The sequence below is a fragment of the Elgaria multicarinata genome, chromosome 17, assembly GCF_023053635.1.
Source record: "Elgaria multicarinata webbii isolate HBS135686 ecotype San Diego chromosome 17, rElgMul1.1.pri, whole genome shotgun sequence".
Lineage (NCBI taxonomy): Eukaryota > Metazoa > Chordata > Lepidosauria > Squamata > Anguidae > Elgaria > Elgaria multicarinata.
Window position 1 is genome coordinate 19,944,862 of NC_086187.1, and position 16,500 is coordinate 19,961,361.

Genomic DNA, 16,500 nt, shown 5'->3' on the forward strand with positions numbered 1-16,500 from the left:
AAAGAAGTAAAAGCAGTTAAAACATTGTGCCGTCTTAGTGAATTTAACCATCAACGACTTTGTTAAAAAGTCATGTTTTTACTTGGCGTCGAAATAAAATCAGTGTTGGCAGCAGTCGAGCCTCCAAGAGAAGGGCATTCCACAGTCTGGCTGCCACAACAGTGAAAGCCCTCATAGCGTCTATGTTGCGTTGGTGGGATGCGGAGAAGGGCTCCTCCAACAGATCTCAAGTCTCAGATAGGCATATACAAGGAGAGGCGCTCCCTCAAGTATCGAGGTCCCAAGCCATTTAGAGCTTTAAATGTCATTACCAACACCTTGAATTCTGGCCGGACGCATATAGGCAGCCAGTGCAATTCCTTTAAGACGGGTGTCTTAGATATGCTTGCATTCATTTTGAGGCAAGTGATTCTGCTGCTTGAATTCTTTTCTGTTGTGATAGCACGAAATGGGATGCGTGTTGTGGGATCTCTGGGGGTGTGGGACACAAGGCACTGTGTTGTGAATGCTCCTTCATTGTGGGTTGGGAGCTGGTTTTGTCGCGGGCAGGGATCTGTGCCCTTGGGAGCATCTTCAGTCATTGATGTTGTCTTGTGCATGACCAGGGATGAGTGGAAAAAGAGTATTAGAAAAATAGTTAATTTTAGCAAATAAAAGATTGAGAGTGGTTCTTTTGATTGTGTCCTCTCTCTTTGTATAACAGAAGGACTGAAATCTCAAGTTGCTCGTCAGAATCTTAACTATATCCAAGAAATTGGAAACGGCTGGTTTGGAAAGGTAAGAAGTCTGCCTTGAACATTGTCATTCTCCAGTTCACTTCCCCCTCTGTTAAAATATTTTCCAATGCAATGATGAGCAAAAATAGGTCTTGAATAAATTCTGAGGTGTGAGCTTGCCATCTTATCGCTAAGAAGCTTTAGGAGGAAACTTTTGCTGTTGGTATTTGCATTTTTTAAATGGAGGTTTCTATGGGAACTGGTGCAAGGCTATTTTGCAAATTTCCACACTGAAAGTATATTTGTTTACAGAACTGTTTAATGTATTACTGTTGCTTCCCTTTGGCTTTTCAAAATATGTGAGTATTTATAATGCAGAAGCTTCCACTTAGAACTGCAGCAGGTTTATAGTTCCTGTGTACTCTTGCCTAGAATGCATACGCCACCATTACCTGTCAGGTGGTAGAAGTCAAGGTTGTATTTACTAAAAGTGTGAGAATGGACACCATTTTCATGCTTGCTCGTTTGGAAGGGAAGGGGATCTAACAAGATGACTTACTTCGAAGTGTGGATGGGCACTCAGTGTGCCAGGTTGCTATAGGAAAGGAAAATTCTTTCTGCACTCCAGCCCCTTCTGTTTGATGAAAGAAAGGATGGATGGTGATATGGTAGTTAAAATAAGATCTAGTGATGGCCACCAATCTGGATGGCTTCAAAAGGGGGTTGGATAAATTCCTGGAGGCAAAGGCTATCAATGGCGACTAGCCCTGATGGTTGTGTGCTATCTCCGGTAACCGAGGCAGTAAGCCTGTGTGCACCAGTTGCTGGGGAACATGGGTGGGAGGGTGCTGTTGCACCATGTCCTGCCTGTTCATCCCTGGCCGATGGCTGGTTGGCCACTGTGTGAACAGAGTGCTGGACTAGATGGACCCTTGGTCTGATCCAGCATGGCCCTTCTTATGTTCTTATGTTCTTATCTGCCATTCCCCATAACCTGGTGGGTGCCTGTATATATGCACAGGGGTGGAGGGAAAGAACAGTGCTCTTATACTCTATGGGAGCCCCCACACCACGGGCATTGATAATGTGCTTGAGAACATAAGAAGAGCTGTGCTGGATCAGACTGAGGGTCCATCTATTGACCAGGGACCCACAAAGCAGGACATGGTGCAACTGCACCCTCCCGCCCATGTTCCCCAGCAACTGGTGCATACAGGCTTACTGCTTTGGATACTGGAAGGATCATGCCCCTGGTTTGCAGTGAAATGCCATAGACAACCTTCTTTTGTATCTGCAAATCTGTGCTCTTAACTCTCCTCTAAAATCTCTCCCTCTACCCCCTCACAGTAATGTTTGGGTCCAAAAGGTAGAGAACGTTATTTACAGCTTTGACCTTCTGTTTCCACATCAAGTATTCCCCCCCCCCCTTACATAATAGATATGAAAATATACAGCAATCACTGCATTTTGGCATCCCTCTCCCTCTCTGGCATATGCCCGTTTTGTAAAAATGTAGGTGTGTGGTTTTTTTAAATGGTAACTGGGGAATGTATCTTTAAAATGTATTCAAACTTTATTGAAATTGTCCTTCTGCTTGGAGTTTTAAAATTACTTTACAGAAGCATCCACAGTTAGATGTTTGACTGGCTATTTAGAATTACAATTCCATCTAACCAGGAATTTCAAGTAGACTGAAAACATAACGTAGGGTGCAAAACTTTGCATGGAAAATGCTGGCAGTTGTAGGACCTTTTTCTGTCTAAACATGCATAGGATTATGTCCGTAATTTACAATCTAAGCCTAATTTAAGGAGGTTCAGGGAAGGAAAACTTCCAGTCCCTGTACCCTTGGAAAGCTTCTCTGCGTGTAAATGTTCCTGAGTCGAAGCACCCCCCCCTCCCAAAACAATGTTGGAGGTGGAAGTAAGGAATCAGCCATAATCTTGGATTTGAAATTAACTTAAGATCCAATCCATGTTTTGAGAAGGCTGTATATGTTCAAAGATATGCTACTAATTTTAATTCTCAAACGATTATGTTATTTATTTATTTATTTATTATTATTAGAGTGGTAAAGCAGCAGTTTCTGCTGCTGAAACTCTCCCCACGGCCTGAGTTCGATCCCAGCGGAAGCTGGTTTCAGGTAGCCGGCTCGGGTCGATTCAGCCTTCCATCCTCCCGAGGTTGGTAAAATGAGTACCCAGCTAGCTGGGGGAAAGGTAATAACGGCCGGGGAAGGCAACGGCAAACCACCCCGCTATAAGGCCTGCCAAGAAATCATCAGCGAAAGTTGGCGTCCCTCCAAGAGTCAGTAATGACTCAGTGCTTGCACGAGAGGTTCTTTTCCTTTCCTTTATATACCGCCCCACAACCGAAGCTCTCTGGGTGGTTCACAAAAGCTAAAAACAGTAAACATTAAAAGTACACAAAATTTAAAAACCACCAGAGACATAAAAACAACAGTATAAAAACAGCAGCATCCATTTAAAACAACACTTCTGGTGTCCATTGAAAAACAAACTTAGCGTTGTTCAATGCCATTAAATGCCTGGGAGAAGAGAAAAGTCTTGACCTGGCGCCTGAAAGATAACAATGTTGGCGAGCAAATCCCTTTCTAGAAGTTGAAGCTCCATGTCAGGATTTTTCACGTCTTGAGCCTCTAATCCTGTAATAAAAACTTCTGAGAAGTTGGCAAAAAAAGAAGAAGAAAAAAGTCAGAACTATCCCTGGGCGGGCCGTAGCTCACTGGTAAGAGTGCACAGTTTGCATCCATAAAGCCTCAGATCCAGTCCTTGCCACCTTCGTGGAAAAGATCTTGGCTATAGAAGGGCTGAGGCTTGGGAGAGAGCAACCTGGTTTGAAGGACTGCAGCAGAAGACAGGACCACCCTCTGCTGTGATCACATGATCCCCGTTTGCATAATCTTACGATGAAGCAGGGGTTGGAGTGTTGTGTGAATCCAGCACGGGGTGCAGCAGTGGTCATTTCGTACCCACGCCTCAACTGCACATCATGGGTTTTAGGCTAGGTATAAAGCAACCTCTTCTACACTCAATGGCAGGTTTGCACAATACCCCCTGCTACATTGCAGGAGATTATGCAAATAGCAGTTGCGTGTCTGACATGGAACCACGATGGTTCCTTCCCCCACTGTGATCATTTGAACCTGGCCAGCTTCTGCAAGTCAGGGTGGGTCATACCTGGCTAGATGAACCTTTTGCTTGGCTTGGGGCTGGTTCGCACAATTGCTGCAGCCCACCATGGGCTTTTTCCCCGGTTATGGGTGGTTTCTTAAACACACCATCAACCCACCCTGCTCAGGATTTGGGTGACATGACAAGCCATGACAACCGCTAGCTGCAGCTTGACTATCCACATTGGCCGCCTACAAGCACCACAACCCATCATGGCTTAAATAAACCGCAGTGGGCTGCCGCGATCGTGCGAACCAGGTAGCTCTTGGCGTCTGTGTTATTCTTGACATTTTACTTGTGCGCAAAATGGCGTCCTCCTTGTTTTTAAAACGTAACTGCAGCTTAGTGTTTCCAGCATTGGGCAAAAGGCAGGATACAAATAATAATAATAATAATAATAATAATAATAATAATAATAATAATGTGTTTGTGTTTCAGGTTCTGCTTGGGGAGGTTTACACAGGCACCAGTGTGGCAAGAGTGGTCGTGAAGGAATTAAAAGCGAGTGCCACTCCCAAGGAACAAGATCGGTTTTTGAGGCATGGAGAACCTTATTTGTAAGTAACATCTCAATACCTTGTAGCAATACAAACTAGTAGTGCAGCCTTTCTCAACCTGGAGCGCTCCAGATGTGTTGGACTGCACCTCCCAGAATGCCCCAGCGAGCTGGCTGGGGCATTCTGGGAGTTGTAGTCCAACACACCTGGAGCGCCCCAGGTTGAGGAAGGCTGTAGTAGTGTATTCTAAAAGTACATCTTGAGGAAAGTGTGAGGCGCTGCTTAGCTCATTACAAAATAATGCTTTTCCTTCTCTCTTCTATGATGGCAAAGTAAAAACTGAAAACAGCCCCAAAAACTTATTTTAGATTATTTTTTATTGGCTAGCTCATGAGCCTGGGATGAAATGAAGTGTTCCTGACCTAAAAAGCATTTTTTTTTGGTTCTGTTTTTATTTCCCTTACAGAATTCTTCAGCATCCAAACGTCCTCCAATGTACTGGGCAGTGTGTGGAAGCCATTCCTTATCTTTTGGTTTTTGAATTTTGTGACTTGGTGAGTATCTGAGGCAGTAAGCCTGTGTGCACCAGTTGCTGGGGAACATGGGTGGGAGGGTGCTGTTGCACCATGTCCTGCTTATGGGCTCCTGGTCCACAGCTGGTTGGCTACTGTATGAACAGAGTGCTGGACTAGATTGACTCTTGGTCTGATCCAGCAGGGCTCTTCTGATGTTCTTAAAGACTATTTTGCTGTAATAGCAGGCTGATGCTGATTTCATCTGCATACCTCTCATTCTTCCCAGAGAAGACTTGTGGGTTTGAGGGGGGAACTCTTCTGTTTTGCTTCCCCCATGGCTGATGGCCTCCCTCCCTTAGGGAGAGAGGGAAGAAAACAGTGCAGCCATTGATTTAGGTGACAAGAATGCCAGACGACCTGGAACCCTTGTCCAGTACTTAATTTGAACCAGCCTGGCCTGCTTGGAGTTCATAAAAACAGAACCTACAGAAACGAGTCAGACCAAGAATCCCAACTTAAATTAAACCGGACTCTTTTGGGGAGGAAGGAAGAGTTGGTGGCCTAATATACATTTCCTGATCAGCTGTGGGTGTTTACACATTTGCCTGCATGAGGAGCAAGGGTTGCTGTTACACTCATTGTTCAGAAACATACTGGGCTACTTGCATTTCCTGGCTAGGCTGCCACTGGCATTCAGGGTTGATCTTAGATTTGTTTTAAAACCCAGGACTCTCAAAAAGCATCTCTGGTTCTCTAGTTCATCTGGAAAAAAATCCTCCACCCTCCCAGAATCCTACTGGACTTGGTGGCTTTGGCCTAGTTATATTGACTCTGTAATAAATTTCCTGTGTCTCTAGAGATGTTCAGTGCTAATTAATTTCCTGGCCTATTGTGGGATGAACAGTAGGATGAACGGACATGACCTTTTTCTTGAGCACCTTTAACTTCTTGGCTGCTTGTGGATAATTCATTTTTGCCTGCATTCTGTCAGGCTTCTAGCATATTTAACCAGATTCCAAGATGTGGTTTTTTTGCAATGGAATGTACATTTTTTAAATATTTGGAGGCTTAGCACATCATGTCAGAAATTGCCACGATCTCCTGGAATATAATCCACACAAGGATTTCATTAGTCAGGATAGAATACGGCGCAGGAAACTTTGCAGCGAGCGAACTAGTGTTTATAAACTTCACTGCTGTTAAATTATGAACCTAGAAATTAAAACCCTGTTGCTACAGTCTGTTTCAATCAAACCAAAGCTTGTCTTCGAAATGCAGTAACGTACAGTACAGCAGCTGCAAAAACACTTTGCTACTTGCAAGTATGTGAGATGTGTGTAACTTTTGTAAGTGAGAAGAGGAGTTGGGATATGAAGCTGGCGTTAATTGCATGCTGTGCTGCATAGCCTTGTTAACATATGCAGTTATAGACACACCTGCACTGTGCAATATTAAAAGGTGTCAGACCATGAATGCGTTCTCTGACCAATATAGGTGAGTGTATTATTTTTTTTTGCCACACAGTTATGTTTTCACCTGCTGATATGTACCAGCACCTCAATAAGGCTGTCATCATGGAGGAGAAGGCTTTCAATGGCTACTAGTCCAGATAGCTATACTATATGCTTTCTTTATAATTCCCTGTACCTTCACTTTTGCTTTCATGCCTGAACCATTTTCATGGTTGCAATAGCCTCCGACAATGTTGTCATGGCCATAACCATGGTTTGTTGATTCAGACATCACACTAAACTCTGAGCTAAGCTTCCTCAACAGAAGGCTGTGGGGAGACATGATAGCCCTCTTCAAATACTTGAAAGGTTGTCAGACAGAGGAGGGCCAGGATCTCTTCTCGATCCTCCCAGAGTGCAGGACACGGAACAATGGGCTCAAGTTACAGGAAGCCAGATTCCAGCTGGACATCAGGAAAAACTTCCTGACTGTTAGAGCAGTACAACAATGGAACCAGTTACCTAGGGAGGTCGTGGGCTCTCCCACCCTAGAGGCCTTCAAGATTCAGCTGGGCAGCCATCTGTCAGGGATGCTTTAAAGTGGATTCCAGCATTGAGCAAGGGGTTGGACTTGATGGCTTTAGAGGCCTCTTCCTACTCTACGATTCTATGATTCTATAACCATGCTTCACTGCTGTGTCTGGACTGAGCCAGAATATGGTAACTGGGCTTTTGGCCTGTATGTGTAAGATTATCACCAGTAACTGCCGGACCGTGTCCTGCCTGGCCATTGATCGTGTTTACTGTGGGCGGCTGCCTTTTGCTACAACTACTGTAAAACCTGCACAGCTGATATTAGAGCCATGCCCTTGGGAATAAAATGCATCACGTTTGGGGAAATAATGAAAACTTTCAAACCCCAGCGCTTCAAGGAGGACCAGTTTCTCTCCAACCCTCCATAAGCACTAGCAGCCGCTGTTCGTAAAGTCAGCGCTTGCTCCTTCGTGTCCTCTTGTCTCAAACGATTGTGCAGTAGCTTATATGCTTGCGGCAGTCCTCTTAATCTATAATTAACTAATGGTGTATCATTTCCTATCGTCATGGGGTTGTACTAGTTTAAAAATAGGGTAGTAGCCAGCTTATTAACTGTAATATATGACCCAGCTATGCGTGGCCAGCCTTTTGTCAGCGCACAGAGCTCCTTGTTGATAGAATGACGAACGAGGAGCAAAGAATGGTATTATAAAGTGGATGTAGCGTTTATACCGCAAGGCCGACCTGCCTGTCAACCAGAGTTGCCGTTGCTTGTCGGGAGCTTTGCGCAACTCATTGAGAAAATGAAGGTGGCAAGTCTGTAGGCAGCTGATATGCACTGCTGCTCCTTCAGAACATCCTGGTGCTTGTCTCGGATCCTAGCTCTGATGGAAGATGTTCTAGAGTTGCGACTGCTTGGTTCAAAATGTCCCAAACCAGGCGGTTCTTAGATGAAGTCGTTGGGGAACATGGGTGGGAGGGTGCTGTTGCACCCATGTCCTGCTTTGTGGGTCCCTGGTCGACACTCGGTTGGCCCCTGTGGGAACAGAGTGCTGGACTAGATGGACCCTCGGTCTGATTCAGCATGGCAGTTCTTATGAAGAATGGGGAGCATGTTGTATTGTCCTTTTAAAAAAAATAGGTAGGGAGGCTTAAATTGATAGCAATGCTAGTTTGCATCCTATATTTATTTATTTATTTATATAGCGCCATCAATGCACATGGCACTGTACATGGCACTGTACAATTGTCCATTTAGCTTATCTTCTAGATATTATTATTATTATTATTATTATTATTATTATTATTATTATTATTTGTATACATTTGTATACTGCCCCACAGCTGAAGCTCTCTGGCCGGTTTACAAAGATTAAAACACTGAACATTCAAAACTGATATACAAAATTTAAAACCATCAAAAGCATAAAAACAGATTACGTATGATATCCATTTAAAACAACTATTCTGGGTCATTAAAGACTCAACATATACTGTTAAATGCTTGGGGGAAGAGAAAAGTCTTGACCTGGCGCCGAAAAGATGACCATATTGGCGCCAGGTGAGCCTCGTCGGGGAGATCGTTCCATAACTGGGGGCCATCACTGAAAAGGCCCTCTCCCTTGTTGGCCTCTGATAGTGTCCAGTGCTGGTGGGTTCACAGAACCCGTCAGCCACAGGAAACAGTGGAGCAATCAGTTATCTCCGCTCGACCTCAGAGCACGCTCTTTCCCCCTGAAATCCAAGAGCCACTTAGCTCCTGTGTGATCCTCTGGTGTTCTGCTGCTGTCTAGACTTGGTCCCTTACTTGGTCCTCCTCCAACTCTCAGTTTGTGCGCTAGTCCCTGTGTCCAACCCACAATTGTGTCTCTCCTTCCAGTGAGTTCACATTGGCACCTTAAATGCCATAGCTGCCCACCTGCTCCAAAGATGCACACACAGGAAGTTGCCTTCTACCCTTGGCCCAGCGATGACTTTCTGGGTTTTAGGCTGGAGTTTTCCCAGTCCTCCCTGGAGATGTCCTGGATCGAACCTCAGACCTTCCCGATGCAAAACATGTGCTCTCCCGCTGAGCCATGGCCCCTCGCACCCACACGTAGCCTCTTCCAGATGTCTCCATAGAACAGGAATATGCTTATTGTTCTCTGTTAGCAATACTTGGGAGGAACTAGCACGTTCTCTGGATTTTCATGTGTTCAGGATTTCTTTTACAAAGGTTCTTAACTTCTGCTGTTCTATAAATATTTGTAGTACCGTATTTCTTCGATTGTAAGATGCCATCCATTGTAAGACACACACTAATTTCAGTACCATCAACAGAAAAAAAAAAGCTTTGATTCTAAGAATAATAATCGCACCGCGATTCAAAGACGCACCCCGTTTTTAGAGATGTTTATATGGGGGGAAAAGTGCTTCTTAGAATCGAAGAAATACAGTCATATTTTTTTTTAGCCTAATCTGGTAGCTCCTTTTCAGGCTTATCAAAAATCTGTTTTTAACCCATGAATCCTTTGGATTTCAGTGTTTAAACTAAGTCTGTAAACTAGAACTTCATCTGCATGAATGAAAGGGAGTGATTTTAACAGTGCACGAGACAAGGCCCCAGGCAAGGTCAGGCCAGTCAGTCATGCTAAACTAGTGCCTTCTGGAAATTGCAAGTGTTGGAAAACGTAGTGCGTTATCTCCACGAAGATTACCCCTCCACGTTCGAAAAATGTCTCCTTAAGTGCTGTGATGGTAATAAATATGAGCTGTGGATAGGTCTAGCTTGGCACTGTTCCTGAGGAAAGCCTGGCACATTCTGGGATGCCAATAGCAGTAACAATATATCCTCCCCCTGCCTCCCCCTCCCCGCATCTGCTAATGAGAAAGACGTCCTGTAGCAGTTGAGCATGTATGCAGAAGCCTGTTACTTTATGTTAAGCTAGTGAATAAAGCCTCCAGTTACGTCTTAGCCTTTCCCCCCAAAAAATCCATGTAAGATCATCACTTGTTTGAGTGCAAATATTTTTAAAAATGTATGAAGTGAATGCAAGGCTCAGTGAATGGTTTAGGAGCAACTGATGGTGCATCATCATCATCATCATCATCATTATTATTATTTTTACATTTATATACCACCCCATAGCCGAAGCTCTCTGGGCGGTTTACAAAAGTTAAAAACAGTGAACATTAAAAACAAATGTACAAAATTTTAAACCATAGAATACAAACAAAAACAGACAATATCCATTTAAAAACAACTATTCTGGGATCAGTTAAAAAACTCAGCATATGCTGTTAAATGCCTGGGAGAAGAGAAAAGTCTTGACCTGGCGCCGAAAAGATAACAATGTTGGCCCCAGGCGAGCCTCGTCGGGGAGATCGTTCCATAACTGAGGGGCCACCACTGAAAAGGCCCTCTCCTGGGTTGCTGTTCTCCAAGCTTCCCTCGGGGTGGGCACCCGGAGGAGGACCTTAGATGTTTAGCGTAGTGTATGGGTAGGTTCATGTCGGAAGAGGCGTTCCGTCAGGTATTGTGGTCCCAAGCCGTGTAAGGCTTTATAGGTTAAAAACAGCACCTTGAATTGCCATATTTGATTTAGACGTGATCAGTAATGTGGATGGGAGTCCCCTGGGAGTTCCAAGGAAGAGCAGGGCAAACATAGATATTACCATATTAATCAAATGTAAATTATATTTGCAAACCTATGTTTGTAAGAGCTGTGATTGGAATCACCTCCTTGTTGAGCACGTGACAAGCTTGGGTTTGCTTATAATGTGTATGATTTTATTTATTTATTTATTGTATTTGTATACTGCCCCATAGCTGAAGCTCTCTTGGCGGTTCACATAAGATAAAAACACTTAAAAACAATATACAAAGATTAAAAACCCCAAAACAAGCACCACTATAACAACTTTAAAAACGATGAGCCAAAAAAACAGACCCACGGGCGTTACATATTGCTAAATGCTTGGGAGAAGAGAAAAGTCTTGACCTGGCGCTGAAAAGATGACAATGTCGGCGCCAGGCGGGCCTCGTCAGGGAGATTGTTCCACAGTTGGGGGGCCACCACAGAGAAGGCCCTCCCTCTTGTCACTACCCTCTGAGCTTCCCTCTAAGTAGGCACCCGGAGGAGGACCTTAGATGTTGAAAGTAGTGTTCGGGTAGGTTCATGTCGGGAAAGGCATTCTGTCAGGTATTGTGGTCCCAAGCCCTGTAAGGCTTTATAGGTTAAAACCAGCACCTTGAATTGGGCTCGGAAACATACAGGCAGCCAATGCAAGCGGGCCAGAGTGGGTCTTATATGCTTAAACCCTCTAGTCCCAGTTATCAATCTGGCCTGCTTGCTCATCTTGACTTAATAGCTACTAGTCATCCTGAGATATAAAATAAAACCTGTACTGTATTATTCAAGCATAGGTTCTTAGAATAGCTGCCTTTCAAATGTGTGCTCTCTATGCTTCCAGTTAAAAGATACATCTCCAGGTTACGCTTAACCCATAAGGCTCAGGATTTTTTTAGCCACTTAGCAGCCCTCTCTTACAGATTAGTGTGGTGGAGGCATTTATGGAGTCTCCTAATCATACCCAACTTTGGCTATGATTTCTAGGACGAAACAAGATGTCACGTTAATTGGGTAGCAAGCAGCTACGTCAGTGCTGCTTCCTTATATAAGTACAAATGTGTGAGTTTGTGTTTGTCTGATAGCTATCAGGACTGCAGTGCGCACGAAGGGGAGATTTTAAGCCTTCACATGCCAGCCACAATCCAAAGGGAAATACCCCCCCCCCCCCCATGCAGCTATGAGGCGTAGAAAAATGCTATTGGTGTCAATTTTCCTCCAGGTCATGTCTGGCGGGGAGGATTAAGCCTCCCCCCCCCCCCCCGCCACACACACACACACTGAAATAAGGAGAAAATCCAGGCATAGCTACACATGCTGCATTTAGCATAATATGCCGTTTGGCCTTCACCGTTACATTCTGAGAGAGAAGTTGATTAATGTAGTTCTTCGTGTTAGCTATTTGGGTACTAGCGAATAATGAGTAAAAGGCATCCAGGGGAAATCGTTTCCCATCATCATCATCCTTAAGCGTGTGCAATCATTTACCAACCTGTAATCATTTTTAGTTTACAAGTTGAAGGAGGTTAATCTAGCAGGCTTGAGTTCTCTGTCTTCCTGAACAGCCGTTGCTTAGTGTTTGGCTGCCACCTACAGCCAGCGAAAGAATTCTGTTTAGTGTTTCGCACACGCGCGCCTGTAATGTATAAGTGTGTGTAGGAGCTACTGCAGGTCAAAATTACAGATGGAGCTTTCATTTGGGCTGGCCTCGTCCAGTCCAGACATTCAGCTGCTGGCTAATAAATGTGAGGTAATTGAGTCATGTACGTCCATTTATGAACCAGTCCTTAGATGTGCAAATTGAAATTGACTGTCGGTGTTCTCTTTGCTTGACCGCTGCTTGTCACAAAGTGTTTTCAGCTTCAGGCCTCCCTACAGGGCCATACATCCTTGCTGCAAAGAACAAATGTTTAAACTGAGGTTTGTGGTACAACCAGGTTGTCAGATCAATTTGTGTGATGATCCTAGTCTAGTGGATGTAGAAGGCTATAAGTATGTGGCGTGCCTGTGCTCGGAGCCATCTTTTATGTAGGGACCAGTGCGGTGCAATGGATAATGCTCTTATCTGCATGCGAAAGGCCAAAATTCAAAACCCTTCTCACGGCAAAACTCACGGCCAACTCACACTATTGGCTCCCCATCAGTTTCTGGAGCTGATTCATAGTTCTACTTTTGACCTGTGAAGACTTGCGTAGCCTTTCCCAGCCTACAATCCCCATCATCTTCAGCCAGCATGGTCAGTTGTCAAGGATGATGGTAACTGTAGTCCAACAATATCTGAGGAGTCAAGGGTGGCTAAGTAACTCCTTATCCTCAAGGGTTGTCTCCCCCCCCCCAAAGAGCACTTCTTCAGTCTGAAGTTCAGGTGATGAAATATGGGAGAGGGCCTTTTTGATGGTGGCCCCTGGTTATGGAACACTCTTCTTAGAGAAGCTCACTTGATGCCTTCACTAATGTCTTTCTGGGACAAGACAAATATTTTTGTGTTCTCAGAACATTTTAACACTTTGAATACACTTTTGATACTGGTATTAATAACACTTAAGGCGGTTGGCGTGTGTCTTACCCTTTTAAGTTATTTTCTGTGATCAGGTTGATTTCTTTTGTTCTGGTTTTGGCTACAGTGTTTGGTGTTTTTTTCACACATACACTGCAATTGTATTGTATGGATACTATATTTTAATTGTTTTAGATGGTTCAATTGCATATTACCAAGAGAACCCAGGCTGTTGGGCAATTAACAAATAGAACAAATATAGTTTGCTTGTTTTTACACGCATCATTGCTGCAATCCATCTTTTCATGCGTTGCTGTGCTCATCTTTGATTCTTCTCTCTCTTAATTCCTGTTACTCTGGCTCCTAGCCTCTTTTCTTTTCCGCCCCAGGGGAGAGTCGCTAGCCGTCCATTTTCCCCCCATCTTCCCATAACCTTAATCTGTTCATACCTACCTACATAAGTTAATCACCAAGTGGCCTTTAAAGGACTCTAGCAAGTACCTCAGGTGCCTCCTCCGAGAAACCTTATGGAGCCTTGAAATTTGATGACAGGACTCTCTAAGCACTAGCTTATTTATAACTACTGCTAATAACCTTGTTGACTGATGAGAGCGAAACTATGTGTTTTAGTTGCTGCTTCATTAAATACCTGTTAGGTGCAACCAGCATGAGACGCCATTGATGAGTGTTCTTAAACTTGCTTTACAGGGTGACCTGAAAATGTATCTTTGCAACGAACAGGAGAACATTAAAGGGGACTCTCAAATAATGCTACTGCAGAGGATGGCGTGTGAGATTGCTGCTGGACTTGCCGTAATGCATAAGCATAATTTTGTGCATGGGTAAGCCTTCCAAATCGCTAACGCTGCCGCCTCTCTTTCGTGCACCCTTCGACGAAGACTAAAGGCAAAGCTCGGATTCTGAGATACTCAGATGTAACAAAGTTCTGAGCCGTGTTGAATCTTGCAGCTCAGCCTTTTTCCTTTCCATCTCCTCCCCTTCACCCCCACCCCTACCATGGAGATGCCTGCCTGCTCCGGCTGTTTCTTTTGGGGCTTCTTCCATCTCTGGGTTGGGAGCTCACCGAATGGGGGCTGGAGCCACAGCGCACTGGCCTCATCCAGGCACCCCCTCAGCAGTCTCTTCATATCACAGACACCCCACCACCACCACCCATGGTTCTTCAGTTTTGAATCTGTGTCGACATACTGTTGAGCTGGTAACTGAACCTACCGGAATTGCTTGCCCCACTGGACTCCAGGGACAGGCAACATCAGAAGGGGCTACGGCTCAGTGGTAGAGCGCACGGTTTGCATGCAGAATCTCCCAGGTTCAATCCCTGGCATCTCCAGATAGGGCTAGGAAAGAATCTTGCCGGAAACCCTCTAGGGCTGCTGCCAGTCTGTGTCGACAATACCGGACTAAATGGACCAATGTTCTGATAGTACAAGGCCGCTTCCTAACACCATCACGGCCTGCGATGGACATTTGTGCAGCCCCTGTCTGGTCCTAGTGCCGCCACCCCACCCCAAGTCCCAGCGATCCTGCTGAGAAGGATCTTGGAAGGAAAGGAACCTCTCGTGCAAGCAGTGAGTCATTACTGACTCTTGGAGGGACGCCAGCTTTCGCTGATGTTTTCTTGGCAGGCCTTATAGCGGGGTGGTTTGCTGTTGCCTTCCCCGGCCGTTATTATCTTTCCCCCAGCTAACTGGGTACTCATTTTACCGACCTCGGGAGGATGGAAGGCTGAGTCGACCCGAGCCGGCTGCCTGAAACCAGCTTCCGCTGGGATCGAACTCAGGCCGTGGGGAGAGTTTCAACTGCAGAAACTGCTGCTTTACCACTCTGCGCCACACGAGGCTCTGAGAAGGATCTTTCACACCTTATTTCTCAGCAGAATTCCTGTTTCTACAGAGAAACAGACCCCAGTGGTCACACACCCTGTTTCTTTGCAGATTGGGGGTCCAGCCAGACAGCTGTGGGGAGTCCCATTCTGCTAGGAAATGGGCAGAATGGTTTCCCAGTGGAATTGCTGGGATTCCCTTTGTGCTGCTACTTCTGGTGGCAGTGGGGAGGAATGGAGTGGCCAGTGCAAGCCATCCCCCAGAGCACTCCAAAGTTCCCCGGTCCTATTTTACTAAGTCTGTCCAGCGGTATTCTGAGGCTGATCTGTTAGTTAGAGTTCAAGGGCCAAATTTCATGTTACATTATTCATGTGTTTAAAAGACATGTGCTTAAACCAGCCACATTTTGAAAAAAGTAACAGCTGCTGGATTGGGGCCCTGCCCCAGTTTTCTGCCCCAAATCTCTCCTCATCCCACCCAGCCCTCCACGGCTTCATTTTGCAGTAGACATGGTCTAAGACCACCAGGTGAATTCACGGTTTATTGGGGACTTGAACCCAGGCTTTCTGTTCTAAGTCAGATAATTTCGTGCTAATTTGGTATGGCTGGTGCCCTTTAGAAGCAAGCCGTGTAAGGCTGTAATGTCGTAGGACGCTGAGTAAGCTGAACTCAGTTACGTTAGCTGCATTATTGGTGGTTTTTTTTTTTACTGTCTGAGCTTTCTTTTGTTCTCACTTCAATATTTTGAATTTCCCCCCAGTGATTTAGCCTTAAGGAATTGCTTCCTTACATCTGATTTAAACGTAAAAGTTGGAGACTATGGAATAGGATTCAGTAGGTACAAGGTAAGCTAAATATTAATTTCAGAGCATCAGTTAGGGGGCATTAATTATTGGCTTAGTTACTGACAAATGGAACTACTAAAGTTACAACCCGGTGTTTTCGTATAGGCGTGCATGTTTCTGAATGCAGTGGCTTGACTGATTGCTGATATTGTAATCTTAGTTTGTTTGTAGTACTCATCTGTGGTTCTGGGTATATGCCAGATTTCTCAATGTTCCCTGCATCATCTCTTTCGCAGTGCACAAATTTGGATACATCAGTGGGGTGGTGCAATGTAGGAAGTGCTACGTATTGCTGAAAGAAAGGGTTATCTAACCTTTTGAATCAAACGGGAAGAGTTGGGTGCTTTCTTAATATGAAAAGCAGCCTCTGGAGGATGTGAACGTCGTCTGAGGACCCGATGCTTTTCAGTCTGTCACTGTCCTCTGGGGCAAAGATATTTCTATGCAATTAATTGTGGTGTTTTATTCAAGGCATTGACCCTGAAGACTATACACCAAACCTGTTGAGCGTATCATATTCTCCAATAATATTCCCCACACCCCACTTTTAGCATCATTTTGAGACTTCGCCACCCTCCGCCCCCATCCCCAGCTTCTGGCTTTTCATTTCTGCATTCCTAATTCCTAGGAAACATTTTAATAGGGGGGAAGGAGGGAAAGGAACCTCTCGTGCAAGCACTGAGTCATTACTGACCCTTGGAGGGATGCCAGCTTTCGCTGACGTTTTCTTGGCAGGCCTTATAGCGGGGTGGTTTGCCGTTGCCTTCCCCGGCCATGATTACCTTTCCTCCAGCTAGCT

General features: G+C 44.9%; 1 protein-coding gene across 1 annotated transcript in view; it reads left to right on the forward strand.

Moving 5' to 3' along the window:
* The window catches only part of LMTK2 (lemur tyrosine kinase 2), a 55,433-nt gene that overhangs the window by 22,822 nt on the left and 16,111 nt on the right, over nt 1-16,500 (forward strand). Inside the window, exons 5-9 of the mRNA XM_063143483.1 lie at nt 704-777; nt 4,349-4,467; nt 4,874-4,961; nt 13,721-13,854; nt 15,617-15,701. Of these exons, the coding sequence (XP_062999553.1) occupies nt 704-777; nt 4,349-4,467; nt 4,874-4,961; nt 13,721-13,854; nt 15,617-15,701 (500 nt within the window). The remainder of the gene's footprint in view (nt 1-703; nt 778-4,348; nt 4,468-4,873; nt 4,962-13,720; nt 13,855-15,616; nt 15,702-16,500) is intronic.